The sequence below is a fragment of the Myotis nattereri genome (assembly GCF_964212035.1).
Source record: "Myotis nattereri genome assembly, chromosome: 12".
NCBI lineage: Eukaryota > Metazoa > Chordata > Mammalia > Chiroptera > Vespertilionidae > Myotis > Myotis nattereri.
In genome coordinates this window covers 71509430-71535613 of record NC_138087.1, presented here as the reverse complement: position 1 = coordinate 71535613, position 26184 = coordinate 71509430, and the positions used below count along the sequence as shown (strand labels likewise).

Sequence of the window (26184 nt, the reverse complement as noted above, 5' to 3'; positions counted from 1 at the left end):
TATCTCTTTTAATTCTGTCTATATCAATCTGTCTATATTAATTATCTGTCTATTTAGGTACTTATTTACCCACCTATATCTATCTCTTTCTCTCCTCCATTCCCAGTTTCCGCTGACTCTAGGCAGACATCTATTAAGGTCTTAAACATAATCAGGAAGAAATTAACTTTCATGAGAACTCTAACTTTAGCCCCAACTCCTGACACTCTGAGGTCTCTTTGATGGGGGAATAAATTGTCTTCTTAAAGAATAGACCTTCTACAATCTTATTTTAATCTTACCTTGCTGTTCTTCATATTAGAAGAGGAGTAAGGTGTTACCAAGAGTCAGGCAACCTTATGACCGTATCTACAGGAGGCTGTGCAGTCATTATTCTGTAGATACCACACATAGAAACCCCTCTGCTAGGTGTCAAAGGCCAGGCTTCTTCTTCTAGCTCTTTGAACACCTCACCTGCTGAGGTTCTCAGGGTTCCAATAGATAAAATGGGAGAGGCGCTGGCGTTGTACATACCATCTCAGGAAATCACTGCAACCATACAAGATAAGTATTATCTCCATTCCTTTTTGGAGGAGGGAAATGGAGTTCAGAGAAGACAGGTTATTTTGTTTCAGTCTTACACAACTTATATATGGCAGAGTTAGCATTGGAAAGTGGCTTTACCTGATGCCAAAACCTAGGCTCTTTGCAATTCCCTGTCTTGGGTTGCTAGTGAGCGAAGTCTGCATTGATGGCTGGTCATTCTTGGATTGGGCCTGGGCTTTATTCTATGTGAGTTGGCCACACAGACCAGGACACTGGAGCTCCAGAGAAGTGCTGAGCCTGTGTTCGTCCCTTGCTTGAACTGCCAGGCATGCTAGTGGTCACTGGAGTCCACACTGGCTCCGACCCATCCTCAAATAATTGAATTGTAATGAATTGATTTATTCTGGCTCTTTCGATAGTATTTCACTATGTAAACTGCAGAAATAAACAAGGGATTTTGGAGCTTGGAAGGGGCTCAACGTTCTGCTGCCTCTGAATTCACAGACTCCTTTTTCAGATAGTCAGCATCCTAGAAATCCCAGCCTTATTTCTGCTTGACCCGGCGCTTTCTGTTACAGGGAAGGCTTCTTGAAGGTGTTGTAGGCGACTGCTGACTTCACAAGCTGATTCAGTTCAGTCAGTTAGAAATAAAGTCACCCCTTAGAAGATGAAGCCCATTATTGCAGAATGGGGAAGGCTTGGTTGGCTTACCTGAAATGCCCAAGGTATCTAACAAGCCCTTAAAACCTAGAGAATTAGATAGGAAGGGCTCCTAGCATCCCAGTGGTCTAACCCCCTTCTCTATGGTAAGTATAATTGAGGCCAGAGAGGAAGAGCCCTGTCTAAAGTAACAGAGCAATTTAGTTGCCAAACTGGGACTGGAGCCAGCCTCTCTTGTATATAAATCCACTCTTCATGTGAAACCGAAATCCTCTTTGGAGCTAAATAAACCTCAGTTTGCGACTGGGGAGTTCTGTGACATCAGGTAATGTCCCTAGAACCTAGGAAGGGAAAACCTGAGTTCGAAACCAGGATCCGGCATTAACATACTGTGTGACCTGGGGCAGATTATTAACGATGCATGAGATCTCATTTTCCTGATCTGAAAGACTAACATGATAATTAAAATAACAATGCCTCCCTCACCAGCTTGCTGTGGGCTCACTTGGGGTAATGAAGGTGGACGTGTTTGTGAGTTTGTGTGTGTGTAGTAAAAAACACGTAAGATGTACCTCGTAAAATGTTAGGTGTACAGTACAGTATTATTAACACAGTATATGTCCTTTCGTGACTGGCTTATGTCATTTATGATAATGCCCTCCATGTCCGCTCCGGTTTTCACATATGGCAGGATTTCCTTCTTTTTTGAAGGCTGAATAATAATCCGTTGTGATGATCAGTGATGGGCTTTAACAGTGCTGACGATTCTTCTGGTCCAGTTCTACAGCTGCTACTGATGGCTGAGACCAAAGGACCAATATCTCTCTGTTCTCCCCTTTCCGTGTCTCTCCTGCAGATGAACCCAGCCGGTGCTATTTCCACGATGGTGATGGGGTATGTGAGGAGTTTGAACAAAAAACCAGCATCAAGGACTGTGGTGTCTACACGCCCCAAGGGTTCCTAGATCAGTGGGCATCCAATGCTTCAGTTTCCCATCAAGACCAGCAATGCCCAGGCTGGGTCATCATTGGCCAGCCGGCAGCATCCCAGGTAAGACGCCAGCCATGCGTGGCATTTCCTGCCGATATTCTGAATCTCTACTCTGTCCCTCAGAGCTTCCTGCCTCGAAGGTAGGGTCATTGGATGTGGCCATGTGACCAAACCTCTAGCCAAATGTAATTCCAGAGCCTCAAGGGTACCATTTCTCAGGGATTAGATGTGGAGTAGCTAAGCACAGGGAAGGGACATCAGGGTAATGACTGTCTTCCTATGTCCCTACCTGTTATAATTCACATTTAGGAAAGAATTCCATTTTGGACATACCACTGCAATTCAGTGGGGAAGAACACATTCTTTTGAAGGAGTCCCACAATTTATTTTGTGTGTGTGTGTGTGGGGGGGTACTCCTTGAACACCCTCCTGTGAATTGCTGTGTGGCCTTGGACCAGTCTCCCCACCTCTCTGGCCCCCATATTTCCCCATCTTTAAATTAGAGAGTAGATCAGCTTGATCTCCAAGGACCTTCCCAACTCTAAAAAGCTGTGACTCATTCCCCAGTCCCCTAATGCACTATTTACGTTCCAGGGTTCTTCCCCGAAGGACTCTCCGCTCAGTTGAGGGACTAAGAGTGTTGGGGCCACCAGAGCTTACGTGATTCTAGGGATGGCTGTGCTGTCCCCAGAGCCCCCTTTCCAATTATCCTGCTGAGCAAGCACCTGCCTTCTTCCGAGACTCCCGTTTCCCAGAGACATGACTCAGTGCTTCTGACCGCCTGGCCCAGTGGCTGCCTCTAGGCCAGCCTGCCGCCTGGCCTTGTAGATGAGTCATTATACTGTTTCCCTGATTCAGGGTCAGGGAGATAGACCTGATTTCTAGATAAAAGAGAGATGTGACCTTCTTTAGGGGCCCAGTAAGAAACCATTGGATGAGGTACAAGATGGGTATATTCACTTACCTATTTTACAGTGTTTATCTGATCATTTCTTAGATTTGCGTATGTTTACATTTATTAGATTCCCTGTTTCTTCCTTTGCATTTGTTCATGACTGCCCTGAGGAGAGTGTGTGGAGTGAAATGGGAGCACAGTATTCCCTGATGCTTCTCATGGACAGTGCCCGCCTCGTGAATGAATGAATGGGTAAATGAATGAATGTCTAGGCCTCATCCTACCCCTGTGCCATCTCTGTACTTGAGGAATTTATCTTTGGCTACACCCAATTGCACAAACTCTAATAATCCATTCGTGTGTCTGGCTCCCCCATTAGGCTGCTGGTACTTTCATAACTGTTTTGAGTTTTAGTCATCTCTGTCCCCTTCTTCAAGTACAAAATCCAGATAAGACTAGCTGCTCAGGAAATGTGTGTTTAATTGATTATAGATTCACACACACTCATACGTGTACACATTGCTACATACGATGAACAACACTAAGAGACAATGTTCAAGAGCCACATCTGTATGACAGAGAACATCCTGCTCAGCGTTGGCAGGGCTGGCTGGCAGCAGAGCCAGGAATTCCAAATTCAGCACAGGCAGCCCTTCCTAGAAATGTCTCAAAAGCATCATTCAAACAAGGGAATTATTAACACACTCAGATTCTCACATGAGCAAGAAGTGAGGTAGCAGCTGTGCTTAAAAATCACACAAAGGTTATTGCTACTAATGTGAGAAGAGGAGAGAAAGACTTTTCCAGTCTTAGCGTTTGAAAGGGACTTCATGGGGCAATTATTCCACTTTGGTAAGGAGCGGGCTGTCAGGAATTATGGGCAATTATGTCTTCCTAAACAAAAATCCAATTTAAAAAAATCATTATCAATACTACAAAGAGGAGATGAGAAAACAAAATCATCCTATTGAATTATTCATTGCAACCAATTTTATTTTAATGAAATCGACTAGGTTCCATTACTCTGGGCTTGGACATAATCTTTGTTACAAGGAGACTTCAGCTGTAACTAAATTTGCCATAATGAGATCAACTCACTGGAGAATACCGGGTCGGGGAGGGTGTGTATGTGCAGGCTGGGTACAGGGTCAGGCAGGGCGGTCTGGAGGGCTGTTGAACAGTCTCCTGAAGTCCCCCACAGAAAGCAAATGCCTAGAAATCATTCACACACTGCACTCCCATTGTGCGCGCACGCACACACATGAACACACACACACAGCCTATGTAATACTGAGTAATGTTTGTGGAGTGGAAACTAGCTCCCTTCTGATAGCACAGCAGAGGGGGACGAGGTATAACCATGGTGCGCTCATTACCTTGTGCTGTGATTAGGGGAGGCTGGTAGCTAATTCTCACCCTGTCAGGACTCCAGTGAAGAAGTTGATGGCTTGAGAGAAGGAGTTGGGAAGTACTTAGATGCACCTTCCCCCTACACAATTAAGCCCTTCTCTCTCTCTCTCTCTCTCTCTCTCTCTCTCTCTCTCTCTCTCACACACACACACACACACACACACACACACATGCACGCATACATGTACACACAAACACACGTAAACATTCCTACAAAAATAGGCAGTGTAGGGGCAGGATACCAGAGAGTAGGAACCAAAGTAGACACAGGAGAGTAGTGGAGGGGACCGGGGGTCTCCAGGTCCACCAGCCATCATACTGGACACTCATACATCTCATAGCCTATCCCCTTGCCATTCCTCAAGCTAAGAAGTATTGCCCATCTTGGAGAACCAGAGAAGCGGCGTGGCTCCCCAGGGTCCCATAGCCCATACATGGAGAATCTAGGATTGGAAGGATGTCATGGAAGATGATAGCAGAAGCTTAGGAATATGTATGTGATCATGTTCAGAAGTTGAAAGTAACTGGATTCCTGGCAAGTACCCCTGGGAAACTAGCAGAAAGAATCATAGGTGGACAGATCGTAGAGTTGCTGTCACTGTGCAGACCCTGTGAGGTACGTGAAATCTCTGCCTGACTCATGGGCACTACCCACAGTTTTGAGTTCAGGCTGCTTCCACTCCCTGTCCCGAGGGCCCTATTCCCTGGCCCCTTGGTGCTCCCTGGGACGTCTGTGAACTTGGGCAGTGATGAAATGACTATGGTTGTTTCCATTTTTGCTTTATAAACCAGTTTTGTCCTACTCTGTCTTCCCCTGATGCTACAAAAATGAGAAATACAAGTGTCTATTGAAGTCATGTGCCTGGCTCTATGCTGGAGTCTGTGGAAGAAACAAAAAAAGGGGGGGGGGAAGACCCAACCTCTGGCCTTGTCCGTGTACAAGACTTAGGCACGAGAATTCTCTGGGGAGGACAAGCCCTGTCCAAGTAAGTTGGCAGGGTTTCACCGTGACTGCTAGAAAGAGGAAACGGTCATTGTGCTATAGGAGTGCAGAAAGTTGATTAAAACTTGATTTTTTATTTTGTATAAGCTCTCCACTTGAACAGTTTCAGATCTCTCTCGTCCATTCTCCTCATGCAAGATCCCCAAATTTGGTTAGGACTAAGTTACTCCCCTCTGAACATTTAGTTTTATATTCAGATGTTACCAGAAGTATCAAAACTTCCTGGTTGTGCAAATTGGGCTGAACATCCTATAATAAGAGACATTCTTTGGATATTTTGGCCATGCACCTTCCTGGCCCAGCTGGAATTCAAGAAGTCCCTGAAACAGAACAAACATGGAAATCAACCCAAAGAATCCAGTTTTCTCTGTTCTGGGAACCTCAGAAATGGATTGATTTAAAGTGCTTTTTGCAAAGATCCCATCTTGTTCTTATTTTGTCTCCGTGTTTCACATTTCTCTAGTACTTTATACCAAAGGCAGCCCAAATGAGATGTAGCTATTCCTTTATCCTGCCCCCACCCCCAGCATTTCTACCAAAGCCAGTTTCCTCTTCTCCAAGCAGGCACCTCTCTCCTCCCACAATGGCCTAGGGAAAGTGTGGAAACCCCAAACAGTCAGGAATGTGCAGTGTTCTCCCAGGAATCATGGACCTTCACTCAACCAACTAGTTTACTTGGTTAATCCTTTAAGGCTAAGACTTAGGCTAAGCAGATCCAGGGCAGTAGTTTCAGAGTCTGGGTAAAGAAAACCTTGAGATCGAGAACTATCCGCAGTCGGATGGCCTTGTGCAGTAGAGAGGTCCCCACCAGGAGGCTTCCAACTGAGCTGGTGATGGAACAGGAGATGCCTGTGTTGGAGACCTAATCATCTCCACTTCCTTTGCAGTTGGGTCTCTGATTTCCTATTTTATTGTATCAACCCCTTAGTGGGTACATCCCCTGGGTCCTTTGACAATTCGTTTGTTTCTTGGCATGCCTATAATACTTCGTGCCTCTGTTAGAATACAAATCATGATTTGTCTTGTGTTATAGAAATTTTGTATTAATTCATTTATTTGCTTGATCAAACAGAAGTCTATTTGAACCCTGCACTGAGACCTGTGGGCAGGTAGAGAGCATGGGCGCTGATGGGTGAAGAGGAAGCCCTCCTCACTTCTCTTCTTCCTTGGGAACCTGGAGTAAATGACTCCTTTGGGAACCTCAGTTTCCTCCTCTAGAAACAGGAAATGATACCCTCTACCTGGTGGAGATTAAGGGAGCAAACCAGCAAAAACACGTAGGCCTGGGTGTGTTTTTTCCACTTAGTGTGGGTAGGGCCAAGGTTAATTTCCTCTCCCAATCATGTTAGGCTCCCCTAACACTCTCGCCCAAAGGCTGGCCACAGTGACCCACACAGCACAGCTTAGTCAGCACTGGGTTGAGTTCAACACAGTTGTGTTCGCAAATGTTCACTGCAGCCTCAGGACTATGCCAGGCATTTTGAGAGACTGCAAAGAAGTTCTGGCCTTTCTGCTGCCCTCATAGAGCTCACCGTTTCATCAGAGGGTGTGTCCATCCAAATCGCAGCCAAGACCCAGGAGTGTGAGAGTCGGAGGGAGTTACCCTGAGGAAGCCACACTGTTATGGGCTTACTCAGTCTGCAGGGACGAGAGCCGGCATGCAGGAAAGGAAAAGTCCTGTGCCCACTTTCAGAAGATCCTGAACAAATCATAAAAATAACATCCAGTTTCTCCAGGCTCTGCATCCATTTTTCTGAATCCTCCTACAAAAATAGGAATTGATGTTCTCACATGACAGGTTGGGACAGTGAGGCTCTGAGAGTCGGGTGATGGACTATGGGGTCACCCTCGCAGAGCTGAACCAGGGTGCACGCCACTGGTTCATACGGACTGACCTGCAGGACCAGGCAGCTCACGCCCGCTTCAGTGACTGACACAGGAGAATAAGCTGAGGGAGCCAGTGCCTTCGCTTCTCTGCTTGTGGAGGGTGCATTCAGGGAACACCAAGAAAGGGGGGTCCCTCTCCAGTCCCCCCAAAATTTCCCTGCTGTTTCTGCCATGCTGCCTAGATCTCCACCTGTAGGCTCTCATTCTTTAAGGTTAAGTGTTGCCCTCTTCAAGAGGCATTTAAATTGTGTCCCTGAAAATATGGGAGAAACATGAAAAAGTTTGAAGCTCTCAGCCCGAGTGTAAAAGGTCCCTTTGATTTGGGGTGTATGCCTGACTTATTTCTGGGTTCTGGGAGAAAAAGGAGGAAAAGCACACACAGAACACTTGCAGAGGGAAGAGGAAACTTCGCTTCGTTTACAAGTTTGTCACCAGTCAATGCAAAATAAAGGGAAAGTCAAGAGACATGAGCTAGAAAGGTGTATGGGGACATCCTTCAGGTGCTGGAAGCTTAGACTTCATCCGGAATGTGATGGGGAGCTTTTCAGCAGAGGGCTAGCAATTGGGTACTCATTTGAGGAAGGCAGTGACATCTCCGGGATACCTCCTGTATGCCAGACCCTATCCTAGGGTGTAAAACAGAACTTTTTCTTCCCCTCTCTCATCGTGAAGAAACTGGGTTTCAGAGAGATGAGCCCCCGTCACCTATGGCACTCTTTCTCCTACTTCCTTTTCTTAGCCCACACTACTGTTATACATCGTAAAAGCCTCGCTCAGAAATCTTGCATGGGTAAGCAATTCTCCGATGCTGGTTAGATGATGTTATTTGCAAAGGGCAGAGAGAAACCTTGGACTCACACCCAGTGCTGAGCTCACTTTGAAGGGTTGTCCCTTCCCCATGTGCGTCTTCAGCGAAGCATGCGGCTCTTCTCACTAGTGACTTGGGACCGCATCTGCCCATGGTGGAGGGAGGAGGAGGGGCAAAGGGAACACACAGAAATGTCGGAGAAGATTCCAAGAAGTTTTCTCCAATACCCAAGGGATCTGCTTTCTCCTGGTGGTTTCTGAAAAATGTTTCAAGAGCACATGTGCGAGTCATCTGAGGAGACAGAACAGAAAGTCCATGGTCTGTTACAGCCTGTCCTGTTGGTGTGGGGCACCCAGAAGTTCTCCAGGAGAATCACAAACAAACAGTGTTTGGATCAGAAAGGAGCCCCCTGAGCTGGTCCCTAAAACTGCCTTGAACTTGTCAGGGAGCCTTGGGCTAGGAGGGACTTTAAGTCCATCACATTTTTCAGGATCCCAGCTAAGGCCTCTCCTCCCCACCCTCTCTTGCTCCCTCCTCCTGCATTCATTCACGCTTTCAATGCCTCCAAGTGCCAGGCACCATGAGTAACCTAGGAAACTTGCAGTGATGAAAGTTTTCAAGAGAAAAACGAGGTTGAGGATCAGATCAACCTAATTCTCAGGCCTGGAGTCTACCACTTACTAGCTGACCCCTTCGGGCAAGCTGAGCCAGTTGTCTTTGTCCCTGCCCAACTCCTTATCCATAAAATAGGAGCCATGACTTCCATATGGTAGGTGCTTGGCCAGGATGTCATTTTCCTTCTTATAGCCACTGAAAATTTTTTTAAAGGAGTGCTTCTTGCTGCCAATGAAGTTACTGCAACTGAGAGACGCAATTAGGAACAATTGAGGTTTTATTTTATTTTTTTAAGAAATACTCTTTTGGTTATAGAAATCAAAGCAGAGACAGACTTTTTTAAGAGTCTCCTGGTCTTCCTTCACTTATTAAGATTTGACTTTGATTAAACAACTTCCTTAAACCTCTTCATCTCCTAGCTGTTAGGAAATGGTCCTGATATTTGGATTCAAAAGCAGTGTAATCTCATAGTGGACTTACTACGTCCAAAGCATCACTTGGAGCAGTGGGTAGAGGTTGAGATGAATGACTCAGCCACTGCCCTCCAGCCGTCTGTCTTGTCCATGAAGGACAGGGGACACTGGAATAGGGCCTTCTAATAAGAAGAGACAGATGTTGGCCAGCTGCTGTTATGCATGGACAGTGGAGTTCACCTCAGGGGGAATACATGGAAGGGGAAGGGTGAGCCTGAGTAGAAGCTGGGCCTAGCAGGCCTCATTATGTGGCAAACAGGTATCGATGGCGCAGGGCAGGCCTGGGTGGAGGAGCCCGTCTTCATCTCTCACCTGCCATTGGCTCCTGACTCAAAACCCGAGAACAAGCACGGCTCTGTGGTCTCGGGCATACCCAGCGCTCCAACCCATGCCACCGCCCCTCTGGGAAGACTTCTTGGCCTTTGTCTCGCCTCTTCCTCAGGCCTAACCCACTAGCCCTGCATCGTCTCTGTGCTCCACGTCTCCTTGCCCTATCATGAGACTCAGCACCAGGCTCTTCCATTCCTGTCATTCACCCAGGCTCCCTCAAGACCCTTCTCCATTCTTGCATTTTATCTCTTCTCTTCTTCCCTAAATTATCATTGTTGCTTTAAGTGGGGGCAGTGGTGTTTAGCCAGCCTGGCCTTTGCTGTATAATTTGGTTTCATGTTCGGTACCCAAGAAACATGTGAACAATGTAAACAGTGTCCGCTCTCCGAGGCTGGGATGCACTTAGGAAGCAGGAGCCAGTCGAGCTTGCTGAGCCCGCTGCTCGGGGATTCACTTCTGTCCCCGGAACCTCATGTTCATGCCTCTAAGTCTGAAAGGAAACTTTCTCAAGCCAGGCCCCGAGGAGGGGTTCTGGGGGGAGTTGGGGTTTGGCTGTGCACAAGATTTTGTTTTTGTTTGTGTCTGTGTTTGTTTGTGTTTGTTTTTCATGGCCCGACCCCCACTCTGCACTCCCCAATCTTTTTAAATTAGCCTGGATGTGTTATCAGACCCAAAAGGGCCTTCTGCCCTCTCTCCCAAGCCAGCCCTGGGTTTCCTCAGACTCCTAATTCGTCATCCAGATCCAAGTGCCCGGAGGCCCCTGGGTACATGTGTGCATGTTCCTTTTCCAGAGAGTGATGGACCCAGACAGGCAGTGAGAGAGGGCCCTGCCCAGAGGCCTGCTTCCCTGGGCTGCTGCCCACTCTGGGACCCTCTCCCAAACTGGACCCATCTGTGCATTTGGAGAAAGGGGACCCTTGGCTGACGTCTGCATTTCTCTCCATCCTGGAACAGGTGATCTTAAATATACATACTCTTCAATATACATAGATTCAGGAGCGATCTGGTTTGCTGGCAGGATGTCGGCTTCAGGAATATGGATGCGACCTGAGTGATACCCAGGTCTAGGTCTACGGTGCAGCTGCCAGGGGCAAGAGGTCCAGGGACTGAATATCAGTTCAGTGCAGTGAGGGAGGAGATATACTGCCATGCAGCAGGGAGCTGTGGGTGGGAGTTTAATGCCCCGGAGCAGGCAGGGTGTGTCACTGAGAGCCCAGGCTCCATGCCAGCTGTGTTCTGCACCTGCACGGTCCTGTAGGGGAGCTTCTAGCCACCTGTTATGTTGAACCCATGAAATGTGGCTCACGAGACTGAGGACCTGAACTGTTAATTAATTTACATTTAAATAACCGCATGGAGATGGTGGGCTTCCCATTGGATAGGAAGAGTGGATCACATTCTCCAGCGTGTATCGCATCCCAGTGCTGCCACTTACGGTGAGATCGCCGGCAAGGTACTTCGCCTCTCTGGTCCTCAGACTCCTCATCTGTAAAATGGGAAAATTAAGTGGGAATTTTTGTGGGGATTCCAGCAAAGAGCACCCATAAAACAGAACAGTGCTTGGTACAGACCTGGTATCTAAAGTCATTCAGTTCAGTTGTTTCATGAAATCCTCATAACCAATCTGTGTTGTAGGAATTATGTTCCCATTTCACAGATGGGGAAGCAAAGGTTCACACAGGGTCCCCTACTTCAAGTAGTAGAACAGGAGTAAATCCAGTTCTTTTAACCCCATAGCCCATGCACTTTCTAGTGTACCACACCACCTCTCTTAACATTTAAAAATTAATAACAATACTTCTCTCTTTCCCAGAGTGAGGTAGGACACACTCATCTTTTGGTGTTACGATGTCTTACGTCCTGTAAGTCTGCCTATGTGCTCAATGGGTGGTTTTGCCTCTGGAGTACATTCACAATAAACATTGTCTCAGTGATCTCTTGTCTGTGGAGCTTTCTATATGGCCCCCCATAGCCTATAAAACCCACAGCCTCTGCAGACTGGGCCTTGCGTGATCTCTACCAGCTTTTCCTCACAGTCCACTGCCTTATGGATGCATTCTAGGCCGTGGGGATTCCATTTCTCCTGCCCAGAGCATATATCATTCAATACTCCACCTCTTTTTTTAATGTTTTTAAATTTAATTAAAAGTATATATTTTCTACATTCACTATTATTTTGTATTAGCTTCAGGTGTCAGCATAGTACTTTATAGTTCCCCTGGTATTACCAGGACCCACCCGGCACCCTACATGGTCATTACAGCTTCTCCACCTCCAGTAACTATCCGCCCAGGTCCAGCGCAAATGGCACCTCTGCCTGTGGTTTCCTCTGACTGCCCGCGCCGCGATGTGCTACCCTCGCTCTCTGACAACACCTGTCCCTTCTGAATCCCCCAGCGGCCCAGCGCGCAGGCTGCCTCTTCCTCTGCATTTGCCTGTGTTCATGGCTTTCTGTGCCAAATGGCCTGTGACAGTTAAGGACTGGGCTCCATCTTCTCCCTTTAGGTATTTCCAGTGCTCAGCACAGAGCTGGCCACCTGCAGAATACTCGGAGAATGTTTGTGATCCATTGAATGACACTATTGGGAACAGCCCCTGCTGAGTGATGCCTCCTTTATGATTGGCTTAAACATACAAATAAGTGTCTCTAAGTGATTCCCTTATGTGCCAGGTGACATCCCCTTGTTCCTAAGATAGGTGACCAGAGTGAGCAGCGCCTTAAGTCCCCTGGTGTGTCCCCTACATTCCAGATGAGGCACGTGCCACTGTGTGAGTCGGGGGGAGAAGTCCTGAAGGCCCATCCTGACCCCAGCCCGAATTCTCAGTGCCTCCATGATCGCCTGCCACTCTGGAATGCTATCTGTCCAAAGGCAGGGATTTTATGTTGTTGTTATTCTGTGTTCACTGTCGTGAATTTCAGCATCAAGAATAGGGGCCGGCACATAGCAGGCATGCGAGGACTATTTACGACTACGCCTGCACTTTGCACGGTGACAGTTTTGCACAGAAAGTAGGAAACTGCTTCTGGAATCTGGGCCTCGGGACTAATGCCCTACCCCTTGCCTCTTATTCTGGGAAAGATTGGGGTCTCGGGAATGTCCCCACAACTAGAGTCCTGCAGAGATGGATAGAAACAGAGCGGGCTGTCTTTTTGGCCTGAGACATTGTGGTTCACCCTCGGAGAGGTCTCCCAGAGGGAGGCCCAGCCCAGGAGGGTGTGAAAGTGCAAAAAGGGGAAGAAGGCAGGAAGGAGAAGAGAAGAGGAAAACAGAAATTCGGAGAGAGGAAAAGGAATGACTAAGCAGTAATAAATGACAGCAATGACAGTAACATAATTGTGATGACAAGTACTGATGATCATGACAGGAGCAGTGTGAATGGCCGGACTGCCAGAGCAGTTACTTCACGACTCCACCCACCGTTTCACACAGGTAGCGGCTAACTTGCACTGGTTTACAGAGGAGTGCATTGAGACTCACAAAAGTTGACTAACTCACTCAGGCTTCTGCAGCTGGCCCAGGGGCGGGACAGGGAAATCTAGAACTTGAACCCAAAACTGTGGTCCTTGAGAGCCAGGAAGAAAGAAGTAGGGCGGGATGGAGGAGGGACATGCTCATTGTATGTGTCTAGTGTGTGGGGCTATGTCTGAGACTTGCGTGTGCTCATCCTACACAGATCCTCCAGGGCAGGCACCATCCTCTGCCTCATTTGCAGTGGAGGAATTAGGGCTTTATGAAGGGTTCAAGGTCACACTGAGAAGCTTAGATTTCAGCCCACATCCCTTGGACTGGGAAGTGTGTGTGACTCCCACTGCTCGAAGGAAGGTTCAGGAAAGCGGCAGGGGTAGGGGTTGTTGAAGAGTTCACGTTGGGGATCCCAGGTCATGCTGCAGTTGTGCCCAGAGACCTCGTCTCAGAACAGCTGCTTCTGCACCCTGCGTTTGTGCAGATGTGGGCTGCCCGGGTCAAGGGCCCTGCTGGGGAAAAGATTCTGTCTCTCACAGGAATCTGCAGAGGAGGTGATGGACACATAAGTCAGACATGTCCATTGGGCATTTGGTGGGCAAAGCCCCCAGTTTGCATGTCATGATCACCACCCCTGCTTCTGAATTCTGGAGGGGCAGGCCGGAGGGAAACATCACCCTTGTCCTCAGAAATGAGAGCCCTTGTGTGAGCTGGCAGGCCAGCAGGGTGCTGGGAAAGCATCAGCCATCCCTGTCCTTCTGTTGCCTGCATATGTCCGGCATTACATCCTTTGGCGCTTCCTCCAAGGAGAGGTCACGCTGGAGGCAGCGCTGGCAAGAGCACTGTCTGCTCCTCTAAAGCAGAGGAGGGGGTCAATGGCTCTGTGGGTTGTTGGCCTTTGCTCACTGGAGTTATAGGTGGGGATCAGAGACCCTGAGAGCTCAGTGAGAACCAGGGCCGGTGAGGGCTGCATGGCCCTCCTGGCATTGAGTGGGGTCCCAGCAGGTACAGTGACTCCTCTTCTATCCTGGATACAAGGCAGAACACACAGATCTGAATGAGGCAGCTGGCGAAGACAGGAAAGGGGGAGAAGGGAGGAAAACCAAAACAACCAAGCCCTGGTTTCAGGAACCTGAGGCAGTCTTGTTCTTTTAACACAGAGATGCTTTTCAGTGAAAAATCACTCCCCTGACCTGTCTTCAAAAGGCCAGTGTGGTCAAGACTGCCGTTAACTGCCACTGGGCTATTTCTAACTGAGGGTTTCGGTGACCAGGCAGGCCCACAGCTGGGACACGGTCACTGCTTTCTTGACTCACCACGAGTATCTCAGGGCTCTGAGAGAAAGGCCAGGAAGGCTGGAGGCTCCCGAAGACACCCTGCTCCGCTTTGCATGGCTCCGAGCTGAGTGGTGGTTCCCAAGTTTCAATGCTTTGCTCCAGAGTTGGCTGCGTTTCCCAAGTCCACTCTGGAGCCAGTAGAGAGGGCATTTCGGATTCAGACTGGTTGGGTTTGTGTTCTTGGTCTGAGGCAGTTTTGGAGTGAGGGGTTTAGAGCAGCCAGAAGTGCCTGTTCCTGCTCTGGAATCACCGTACAGTATTCTGGTCTAGAACTGGACGTCTCAGGCTCCGCCTACTTCTCTAGACCTGGCAATGCCTCTGGGCTCTGAAATAAAGATCCCCATCCGGTGCTTCTGGCTGGCCGTGCCCCAGGGCTTTCCCGCAGTGCAGGCAGTGTCTCTGCGTTCCCATCTAGTGTCCAGTGAATATTCTGGAGTGAATATTCTGGTCAGAGCTAACAGCGCCCTTCTGATCTGATCTGGAGTCTACACTGCTTTTCTGTGCTGACCTAGAATAATGAAATGGCATGAGTTGCTTTCAGTATCCGTGTTTTAGAAAAGGAGAGATTTGGAAACACAGAAAGTTAGCCATGTGTTTTTAAAAAAATGTGCTCAGAAATCTGTTTGCAGCAAGATTCTGCACCTTGAACTTTATCCTTCATGCCTCTGCTGTTGACATCATTGGGGAAACGGGCTGGTCATGGCTCAGCTGTGGCCCAGCTTCCCTTCTCCTGCCTCTCTCTCTCCAGCCCCTGCTCTCCAGGGCCCACTTGACATGAAGTCTGCATTTCAGACCTGGCCCTCAGGCTGAGATTGCCGGGGCCAGTCCCTCCTCTGCACCCCTTGAACCCAGAACCTGCTGTGCTGTCCTAGGAGTGTTTGCTGGACCTTCCACCCAGTTCCCTCTATGGTTTTGGGAGCTCTTCAGGAGAAGGGATTTTTTACCTTTCTTTCTTCCCGCCCACCCCGCTCTGGGATCCATTTTCTCATGTAGACCGTGGGGAATAAAGGACCTAACACATAATCAGTGCTACATCAGTGTATATTGAAGGAGTGAATGCATGAATTAATGAATGCATAAGAGAGAAATGTGGGCTTTGTCTGGGAAAAAATAACCGGAGACTTCCAAAATGAGAGACAGATCTCTGGGAGCTCCCAAACCTCTGCCTCTCACCCCTTAGGAATTTCAGGAAGGTCCCACCACCCACTCTCCCAACCCTGTCAGCATGTCGCTGTTGGAGAAGGCACGGCTGCCATGAAGTCACCCACGGACCATCTGGCTGGGGATCCCGTGTTCCTCTTCTGCTACAGGGATTACGTAAACTGGACAGCAGCCTCCAGATGTTAGCGGTTTCTGCTCATTGTACCCTCCCTTTTCAGCAACAATAATAATAATTAAAACAAACACAGGCCTCGTCCCCCACCCGCACCCCTGAGATTACAAGCAGGTGGGCCCAGATGGCCTTCCCTCTCCAAAGGCCTCCTAGTCTCTAAGCAGAACAGCTGACCCTGGGCAAGGCCTGCCCGCACAGAGCAGAAAAGCCAGGCCCGCTGGCCCCAGGCCCCAGCGAGGGAACCTGGCCATGTCATGAGAAGTCCCTACGCTGGCCCTTCCCTCTCCCTGGCTCCCACCCCCAAAGCTGTGGCCTCCAACTTAAATGGATGTATTTTGGAGGACGAGGTGGCTTAAGAGATTAGTAATGAGATCCCAAGTCTTTCACTGCTGGGTCAGGAGTTCAGCGCGGGCCTGGGTGACTGGTGAATGGCATAATTACAGAGGCTGGAGCAGGCCCGCCAGGGCCCCTGCAAAACGAGCCTGCCGGGCCTTTCAAGGGAGGAGTTGTCAGCAGCACAAAAGCCGACGACCACCGCATCCGACACTAATCACTCTCCCTTGTTGGAGGATTTACTAGCTGGAGCCCCTGCCCAGCACCTCCTCAAAACGGGCGTCTGGGTTTCAGTGATGGGTGCAGCCACATGGGGAGAGACTGCCCAGCCCATGGGATGGAATTCTGGAAACTAACCTTTCATAAAATGCAAATTGGTGACCAGTGCCATCCTTTTAGTCATTACTACCACTGCTATCATGGTGAATTCTTCCTCTCCCTTGGACTCAGTTTCCACATCTGGAATGGGGTCCTAGGAATCTCCCCTTCACAATGATGTAAGGATGGAGTTAGTGGCGGTGAAAGCAGAGGGGTGCTCATCACTGTCACCTCAGTATGATCACCGTTTACACTGTGTCGGCCTCAGTTTCCTCATCTGTGTAATAGAGGACAGGTAGGGGTCAGACCCAGACAGGCATGGCTTTGGCACACTCTTTACCCCCCTGCCTCACGAGAATGTGAGTATCTGCCCTTGGAGCACAGGTGCTGGCCATAGTGGCTGGTTTAAATGATGGCACAGAAAATATGTTGGGTTTGCCACCTGTCAGAGGTGCTCTGTCAGGCCTCTTGCGTAAACGTTCCCCTTTGAAGAAGGTTGGGGTGTCCAATCTCTGTCCGCTAGAAATCCAAAGCCTCTGCCTGTGAAATTAAGCAATTGCAGGAGCAGTCCCAGTCCCTAAGAACCAGCTCTATGATTCTGAGCCATCTCTCTTCTCAGACGCCGTTTCCCCTCCTGTACAGATGTTAGCACGCTGTAGAATAGTGATGCTTGGCATGATCTCTTTGCTCCATTCCCTTTTTCTGCATGATCATTGGATCAGGTCAGGAGTGTACACCCCAAAGCATAGGATTTCAGACCTGTGGGAAGGTGCAGGCCTGGAAGATGTTAGACCCCTAAGGCATGTGAAATGCCTCATAGGTTATGGACAGACCCAGAGGGAAATGAGGTGCTAATCACCCCAGAGCTGAGCTCCAAGGCTGGAGGGCATGGATGCCAAGTTATCTTATCTGGAAGTGTCTCCTGGTGGAGGCCCAGGTCTGCTGCTATTTCCAGAACTCTAGGCGGGAGGAGGTGCCATTGCTCTGGCCACACACTGGCCCTCTGTGCAGGAAATGCCTCTTTGCTTGATTGTCAGTGCACGTCAAATAATAAATCCCAGGACTGAAAGAAAGGCAGTCCACCCTCCCTCCCCTCCTGTCTCTAAGGCAGGCATCAAAGGGGAAGGCTGCTCTGGAGGCCTGGGGAGGTGATCATTGTCTCTAAGAGTCTGTGTAAGAAAGCCTGGTGTCTCTGTCTCCTCCTCTCCCTGTCTCTCATTTTCTTTCTTTCTTTCTTTCTTTCTTTCTTTCTTTCTTTCTTTCTTCTTTTTTTTTTTTTTTGTTAATCCTCACCCAAGGATATTTTCCATCGATTTTTTTTTAGAGAGAGTGGAAGGAAGGGGGAGAAACAGAGAGAGAAACATCGATGTGAGAGAGAAACATCAATTGGTTGCCTCCCACATGTGACCGGGGATCATGCCTGTAACCGAGATACGTGTCCTTGACTGGAATCGAACCTGGGGCCCTTCATCCTAGGGCCAATGCTCTATTCACTGAGCCAAACCAGCCAGGGCTCATTCTTTCATTTTCTCTCTCATTTCTCATCTCTTCTCTTCTCTTCTCTTCTCTTCTCTTCTCTTCTCTCTCTGTCTCTCTTTCTCTTCTCTCTCTGTCTCTCTTTCTCTCTCTCTCTCTCTCTTCATTGTTATCAAGTATGTAAAAAGAAGGTTGGAGAAGGGAATTGAAGGTGTGTGTGTATGTGTGCATGTGTGTTGTGTTCTATAGCTTTTAACCCTCAGTGTTGCCCTTTAAGTTGTCTATGTTAAGGGGGTCAGTTTGGAATAAGGGGCTAAGGAGAAAGGTCAGGGTGGACTTCAGAGTGGGGAGAAGAACAGCTCGGGTTGGGGAGGATGACAGGATGCTGCAGACAGAGAGAGAGGCCTGAACCTGGAGTGGGGGCTTGGGTTGCATGGATCATACATGCATCATTTGCGATGAGGCATGGAAGCCCTTGTTGGAAAGTCTGACATATAGCAAAGGATCAATAACATCATTATTGTTGTTAGTTCATTTTTTAAATTCAACTCATACTTGCTTAGTGCCTGCATTAGGCCTCCTCTGCTGGTTATGCTGAAGGCGCGATAAGCAAGACCCCGTTCTTTTTCTCAGGGAGCTAACAGCAAGCTCACGGATTGCAAATGGGTTCATTTCCTGGGCCACGCCTGACCCATCATGCGCGCTCCTGGTAGCCTTTGTTAAGATGGATTCAGAGGCCTGTAGGCGGGGAAGAGCACGCCCGGTTTATTAATGCCCCCTGTCCTGAGATGGGGGAATGCTGGCACCTGGCACCACATGTTGGCTCCACTGGTCCAGTGGGCTCAGAGGCTGTTCCACTTCCTGTTAGCTATCAGCCTCAGTTTCCCACCTGGGAAGTAGTGTGACTGGTACCTTTCCCATAGGGCTGTTTAAAGGATTCAGTGAGACAGTGGTACCCAACAGGTTCTGTGGTGTAGAACACTAGTGAGAGAAATGACCGTGAATACCAGTTCCTAGTGTCATCAGCCTATTTAATGCACATCAACTCCATGTGAGGCTCAGGGGTGGCCAGGTCTGGCTGCGGAGCCTGCCAGTCCTCTTGCCTGAATCCTGGGTCTCCCACTGACTTCCCTGAACCACAGGGTCTATACCATCTCTGCACATTGGTCTAGGCCTGGAGAGAACCAGGCTTCTGGGTCAGATCCGTCAATGTGAACCATGTGGATCACCTTGGAAAAGCCACACCAGTTCAATGCAGGCAAGTCCTGTGAGCCCCACCCAGTGACACCAGTGCATCGGAGAGAGAAACCAGGCCCAGGCACTGACCTTGAAGCTCACACACAGAGACAGGTGGACACACGGGAAATGCAAGTGCATTACACAGAGGGCATGAGCAAGAGTAATGGGGAAGTCTAGCCCCTGGGTGGGAAGAGTGAACTTGGAGTCCAGCTACTCTAACTCCTAAGCCATGGGGGAGCAAGGCCTTCCAAACCTCAGAGTGCTTGTGTCTAACGTGGGGACAGAAATGTTTGCTCCTCAGGGTTATTAGACGGTAGGAGGACTGGATGAGAGGATGCACGGCGAGCAGCCTTCCTAATTGGCCATCTTTAAGAGTGGGTGCCCTTTCCCTCCCCCACGGGAGCGCCGAGGAGGGAGCAGCATGTTCTGTAAGGAACAGCCAAGCTGGCTGCACAGAGGTGGCTTTATTTCACCTGGGCCAGCACTTCGTGTTCCCGTGTCCCAAGGCCCTTCACAGCCAGGGTTTGACGGCTGCCTCCCAGCAGGCATCTCCCCTGCAGTCATCATATCCAGAACTCAGCTCCTCTTGCAACCTTGCAATTCTTGGGAAAATAAGTTGGCACTGGACCCGAGAGCCTGAGGTAAAAATGTGGCCTGAGTAGAGATAGTGGGAAACACTGCCTGGTGTTCATGTGCATGTGCGTGCGTGTGAGTGTTCACGTGTATTGTTATTGTCAGCAAGGACCCCCCCCCCGCCCCCGCCCACTCGTCCCTCCCTATTCCTTTTCCTCTTTTTTTTTCCTCTGAGGCTCATTCCCAAGTCCCTTTGGGTTGAAAGAGGAAATTGGAGAGGATGGGCTAGAGGTTTGACAAGCACTTCCTCCCTCCTGTGATTGACAAAAGGGCATATAAATCCATAAAGGAGAAATCCAATGGAAACCTCATGGCATCTCCCCTGTGTGGGAAAATACCAGCTCTCCGGGCTCCCCTGTTCTCCCGTCTTTGTGTACGTCGTGTGTGGGTGGAAGATAAACTGGATTTAAAAAACCTCTTGAAAGCAAGACATTGTTAACTCCTCTAATTGAAAGCAGTCTTCGCAAAGGAGTGGGTTTGGCGGCGGGTGCTGGAGGTGGTGGCTAACAGAGCATGGAGTGGACTAGAGTCGCAGGTCCTGGGGACACGGAGGCCTCTGCTTCTGTCATCCTGGGCACCCCAGGCACCACCAGATGTCCCAGCCCATCCCAGAGAAGCTTACAGTGTCCTTTCAAGGGATGTCTCTCTCCTCCGCACTGGGCTCTGTTCCCACCTATTGGATGCGATGGCTGGAATCACATCTCTGAGGACCATCCTAGCTCAAACATCCATTGATCTCAAAGCTCTGGAGAGGATGTCCCAGCTCTTCTGCAGCACACATGAAGAGAAAACAAAACAAAACAAAACAGAAAACACATTGCTGGAATGGGTGCTGTGAACTGTTATGCTACCCCTCCAGGTGCCTTAGGCAGGAAAGGTGGCTGGGAAATGAGCTTCCACCTCAGAGTATCAGAGTTCTGGGCCCGTAGGTGGGTCCAGAGGCCAACAGGAGGGGATACTGCATTGCAGGGTCAATAATGTCCTCGGTCAAAGGCACTAGGAAGAGGCTGGAAATCAGCTGGCCACACGTGAGCACTGAACGCCCTTTGGGGGTTCCTCTTACTCCATCCTCTCCAAGTGGGAGCAATGAGTGTCAGAAGTAAGCGAAGCAACTGAGTCAGTTCTAGGAGGCAGGTCCCTTGCCTGGCCATCCAGGGCTCTCACAGCCTCATGGCCCAGCCCAGGGCAGATGGACAGGGCCTGCTTGGGTCCAATGAATTAGCACCTACTCAGGAGCCCAGGTGAGGCGACAAGGAGAAATCCCAAGTCCGTCCTCCATAACAGCCCTGAGAGCCATGGAGGCAGGCCTTTTGCAAGCTGGCCTCTTCAGTGAAGATTGTGGGCTGAGCTGACACCTGGATTTGAGTCCTGGTTCTACCAATCAATTCTGTGACCTGAGGCATATTGCCAGGCCTCAGTGTCCTTGTCCGTAAAATGGGTATCACAATAGTGCCCTACCTCACAGTGTTGTGCTGAGGACTGCATGCTTGAGTGCATATAGAGTCCTTACAACAGTGCCCGGCATAGAACAAGCATGTAGTTAGGCTGCTGCAGCTCTGCTATTGTCACTATATTGTTACTTTTGTTCCCTGGGCAACTGTGGCATCCGTATTGCGGGCAATCTGCTAAGATTTCTTGGAAGGTAACTCAAACCCGGTTCTCACCTTAGAAGTCTTCAGAGTTTAAAGGGATAAGACTGGGCTCTAAACAACTGTAATCCAGTTGACGTGCCGTGCAGTGTTGCTGACTGTAGACACAGCGTTGCACAGCCGACCCGTAGAACATCTTGCTTAACTGAAACTTCATGCCCAGGATCAGCCACTCCCTTTCTCCTCCCCCAGCCGCTAGCCACCACCATTCCACTCTTTGATTCTATGACTTTGACTGTTTTAGATACCTCGTAGAAGGGAAATCATGTAGCATTTGCCCTTTGGTGATTGCCTTATTTCATGTAGCATAATGTCCTCAAGGTTAATTCATATTGCCTCAAATGGCAGGATTTCCTTCTGTTTTGAGGCTGAATACTACTCCATTGTACGTGTATACCACATTTTGCTTATCAACTTATCTGTTGATGCACAGGTAGGCTGTTTCCACATCTTGACTGTTGTGGATGCTACTACAATAACCATGAATGTGGGCAGTGCACATATGTGGGTTTCAGTGATAGGAGACCCCCTCTTTATCGCTCTAGGGCAGGGGTGGGGAACCTTTTTCTGCCAAGGGCCATTTGAATATTTACAACATCATTTGTGGGCCATACAAAATTATCAACTTAAAAATTAGCTGCTATGTTTGATCAAAGATTTCATTATCTCACCTCTAGTGCCTTGGCAGGGCCAGGCCAGATGATTTTGCAGGCCTTCCACAGCACCTGGGCCAGACGTCCCCCACCCCTGTTTTAGGGGAACCTGAGCCTGGAGGCTGCAGATATTTCTGTGTGCCCTCAGATAGTGAGCGATGTGAAGGGAGGGATCAGATCTTGTTCATACCGGCAGGACACAGAGGTTAAAAAAGTTACTATGTTCAACCCCCTGACATCTCAGGACCTGGGGGGCAGGGTGGAACCCTTGGCATCCTCAGAAAGATTTGCACGTGTGAGACTAGAGAACCTAAGGGAAAGCGGACGGTTCTGCACCAGTTTCCACACAGATGCACTTGGGAAGGGGGAGAGGTCGGGAGAGATTGGGAAGGTCCCTGGAACCAGTGACGCTGAAGAAACTGGACAGAGGGAGATGACGGGTGAGGAGGAACGTGGGGTGTTGGAGGGAGAGCTTGGGTTCACAGGAGTGTCTGATGTGCCTCTCCTGCTTATTCCCTCGCAGAATGTTCAGGAAAATCTACATGGCTCAGCCATGCTTTATGGCATTGGATTTGCTTTTGGAGGGGAAGGTGCAAAAAAGGGGGTGGAGGAAAACAGAGCATCCCCATAGAACTCGTTACCTTGAGATCACACCTATATCCTTAGTGACCACCTAGGATACAAGTGTGGCCATGGGCACGGGCAAGGCTCTCTTCCTCTCCGGCCTTCGGAGTCCAGTGTGCCACCACCTCCATAAAGGGCAGCTGAGTGAGCAGAGGCACGCCAGGTCCGTCAAAGCAGGAGCTGCGAGTGTCTGCTCCCCTGCGGCAGCCTCCCCCACCTCCCAGGAACCTAGATGGCTTTAAGATCAACTGGGGCTTTGAGGATTTATTCATTCCTCTCTGATCTGCCTTGACTGACCCTGGTCAGGATCCCAGCCAGCCTGAAACAAACCCAACCCTGAATAGGAAAACAGGAGAAGAAAATAACAGCAGCACCTTCTTCTAAAGCCCTGTCTAGCGCTGATGAGATAAGAGGAAATTGTATTGAAGCAAGACTTCTCTGACTGGGAATGCTTTAGATGCGGAGATAAGCTTCTGACGCCTCCCAACACACACACACACACACACACACACACACACACACACACACCAGCCCTCCGGAGATGTGCCCCACCACGCTCTGCTGGGGGACAGGCAGCTAAGACCACAAGGGGAAAGAATTCCAAAATGATACATGTCGAATTGCTGGCCTGGACTCCGAATGCCATAGATAGTTTATGCAAAGTCTCACACTGTTGTAAAATGTAACACAATCCACTGGCAGGCCTGCCTAAGTTTGGTCCCAGTTGTTTTTTGAGAAAAATAAATAAACTTGAAAATGTCTTCCATCCCATGAATGTGACTGTGTATTTTAACGGTGGTCCCTTCGGTGTTAGGCTCCTAGAGATCTGAATGCCTGAAGCTCCTAGAAGCCATCACTTAATCCCTGGGACTTGACTCTCCATAAGAAGTTACCTGTGCCAGTCAGGAAACCAATACTGCATTTCCAGGACCCACTGATGCCTCTGGAGCCGTGAGGGAAACTTTGGCGACGAACATGTTTCAATAATTTTCAGTGTTTTTAAAGCATTAAAGCTCTTTTCGTAAATGAAACTTTCAAGGCAGCTTGATATCTAAAACAGATGATGCTCAGATGATGGCCTGGTTGAAACGGTGGAACAGAAACTAAGCACCCCCCCCCAATCCTGAACCCCAAGCTGACACCTCCAGGGAACCCTAGGAATTCATAGGTGATACCTTGAAGTCCTTTGACGCCATCCAATATTCAACTGTGAAAGATAAACCCCAGGTTCAAAGGGGTGAGATAACTAGTCCTAGTCCACAAATATACATCAAATGTTGGGGAGCCTGGACCAGAACCAAGTGTCCCTAATCCAATAGCCAGCTCACCATTGCAAAGCTCTTGAGTGACAATGTGATTCTCCAAAGTTGGTTAAGCAACTTTCTTCCTTTCTCTGAGGTCTCAAGGATGAATTGATGAAGATGTTAATGTTAAGAGAAATTAGATGAAGGGTCTAGTGAACTCCCGATATTATCTTTGCAACTTTTCTTACTCCAAAACAAAAAGGTTATATTTTTTTAAAGATATAACCTTTTTTTTATTAGTTTCAGAGAGGAAGGGAGAGGGAGAGGGAGAAACATCAATGATGAGAGAGAATCGCTGATAGGCTGCTTCCTGCACGCCTCCTACTGGGGATCAAGCCTGCAACCTGGGCATGTGCCCTTGACTGGAATCGAACCTGGGATCCTTCAGTCCGCAGGCTGACGCTCTATCCACTGAGCCAAACCAGCTAGGGCAAAAAAGGTTTATTTTTTTTAAAAATGCATTAATGTTTGCAATTATAGATTACAGGGCAGCCAAGTATTTTTGATTAGTGAATTTGGTGTAGAACTTCTCCACTCCATTTTTTAATTCTTCTGTTCTCATCTATATGAATCCCTGGGTATAATCTTGTTTTGTGTGATTTTTATAAATGGTATCAAGATGTACTGACCACTTAGGTCTTGTTCTTTTTAAAACATAATCAGTGTTATGTTTTTGCGATCTTTCCAAGTTGATGTCTGTAAACTCACAAGTAGGGCTTCCATTTTCCTTGGCCAGGACCCATACTAAGCAGGTGTGAAATATTGTTAGCATCATCCCTGTATATGAATATAATTCAGTCCTCTTAATATACTTTTGCTCGTAGAATCCTATCACATAAATATGTCATTTTATGCATCCCTTCCCTAACAGATGAACAGACGAACTATTTCCAATCTGTTACTACTGTAGATATTGATGGAATGGATATCCTTCATCCTTAAATATCTTGATCCTCTCCAGGTCAGCCTTACTTCTTAGATGAGCAGACTGATATCTGCAGATGTGGAATGACAAACCTAAATTCCTAGGGAGGTTTGGAGAGAGGAGCCACTTTCAAGCTCAGAGGAAAAGCGCTAATTTGGGATGACCTGCTCATGTTCTGACCAATCACAAGAACAGCTCAGCTCTTTCTGTCCTTCTCCATCATAGCCCTCACCTGCTCTGCAGTTTACAGTTATGTGTGTCTATGCGATTACTTGATGAGCATCTGCACACATTGCCATTCTTGAGCTCCTCACCATCTGTCTTGTCCACTTGTCTCACAGTGCTTGGTAAAGAGCAGTGACTCAATAAATACCTGAATGTATGAATGAACCAATGAATGAAGTGACATTTGGATACACACAAAGCCCCTAAGTTTGAAGAATTCTGCTGGTCTACACCTTTGTGTTTCTTTTAACACCAAGTTGGTATATCTGTCATTGAGAATGAATGCGTGTGTATGTGTGGATATATGTTTACCTATATGCATTTGAAGTGGTGGAGCTGATTTTCTTTGGGGAAAGCAAATGTTCCTATGATCGCAGTCTTGCTCTGTTGTATGTAGCCCTGAGCACAGTTTACAGATTTATTCTGAAGTGTGCTCTGCTTGGTGTTCCAGAGTCTACGAGATCCAAGCCTGCAGCCTATCTTTTCTGCCACTTTCCCCCAGCACAGATACCAGGCAGCTGACCACAGCTTAACCCTTCTGGATGCCTGCTGTCCTCTGAGCCTGAGCCTCTGGTTCTGTTCCCTCTACCTGCCATGCCCTTCCACTTATCTCTACCCTGTTCATACCCAACTCAATTATCAACTCCTCTAGGATTTGTGTTCCCATGAGAATTACTGTCAACCCTACCATCACTGGCATTGAGCGTTTCCTCCTCTGCATGAGAATGTGGACTCCTGGGGTAGACTCTTGCTTGTCTCTTCATCCCTGATTCTTCCTGCAAATGCCAAGGACAAAATATGTAGATAGCAAAGGTTTATCGATTTGAATTTAAGTCAGTCTCTGCCACTCTCTACAACACTTGTGTTTCTTTCTCTTTTCCCAGGTGTGTCGGACCAAGGTGATTGATCTCAGTGAAGGCATCTCCCAACACGCCTGGTATCCTTGCACCATCAGCTACCCCTACTCCCAGCTGACCCAGACCACGTTCTGGCTCCGGGTAAGCCAGTGCTTGAAGAGCCCTGGATGCTCCAGCGGCCCCAGGAAGCTCTGCCTCCCACAACCCTTTTCTTAGGA

At 48.5% G+C, this 26184-nt stretch overlaps 1 protein-coding gene across 1 annotated transcript in view; it reads left to right on the top strand.

Moving 5' to 3' along the window:
• The window catches only part of PAPPA (pappalysin 1), a gene marked incomplete at its 3' end in the record, with an annotated part of 213316 nt that overhangs the window by 128907 nt on the left and 58225 nt on the right, over window positions 1-26184 (top strand). Inside the window, exons 10-11 of the mRNA XM_081102850.1 lie at window positions 2042-2235; window positions 25994-26107. Of these exons, the coding sequence (XP_080958976.1) occupies window positions 2042-2235; window positions 25994-26107 (308 nt within the window). The remainder of the gene's footprint in view (window positions 1-2041; window positions 2236-25993; window positions 26108-26184) is intronic.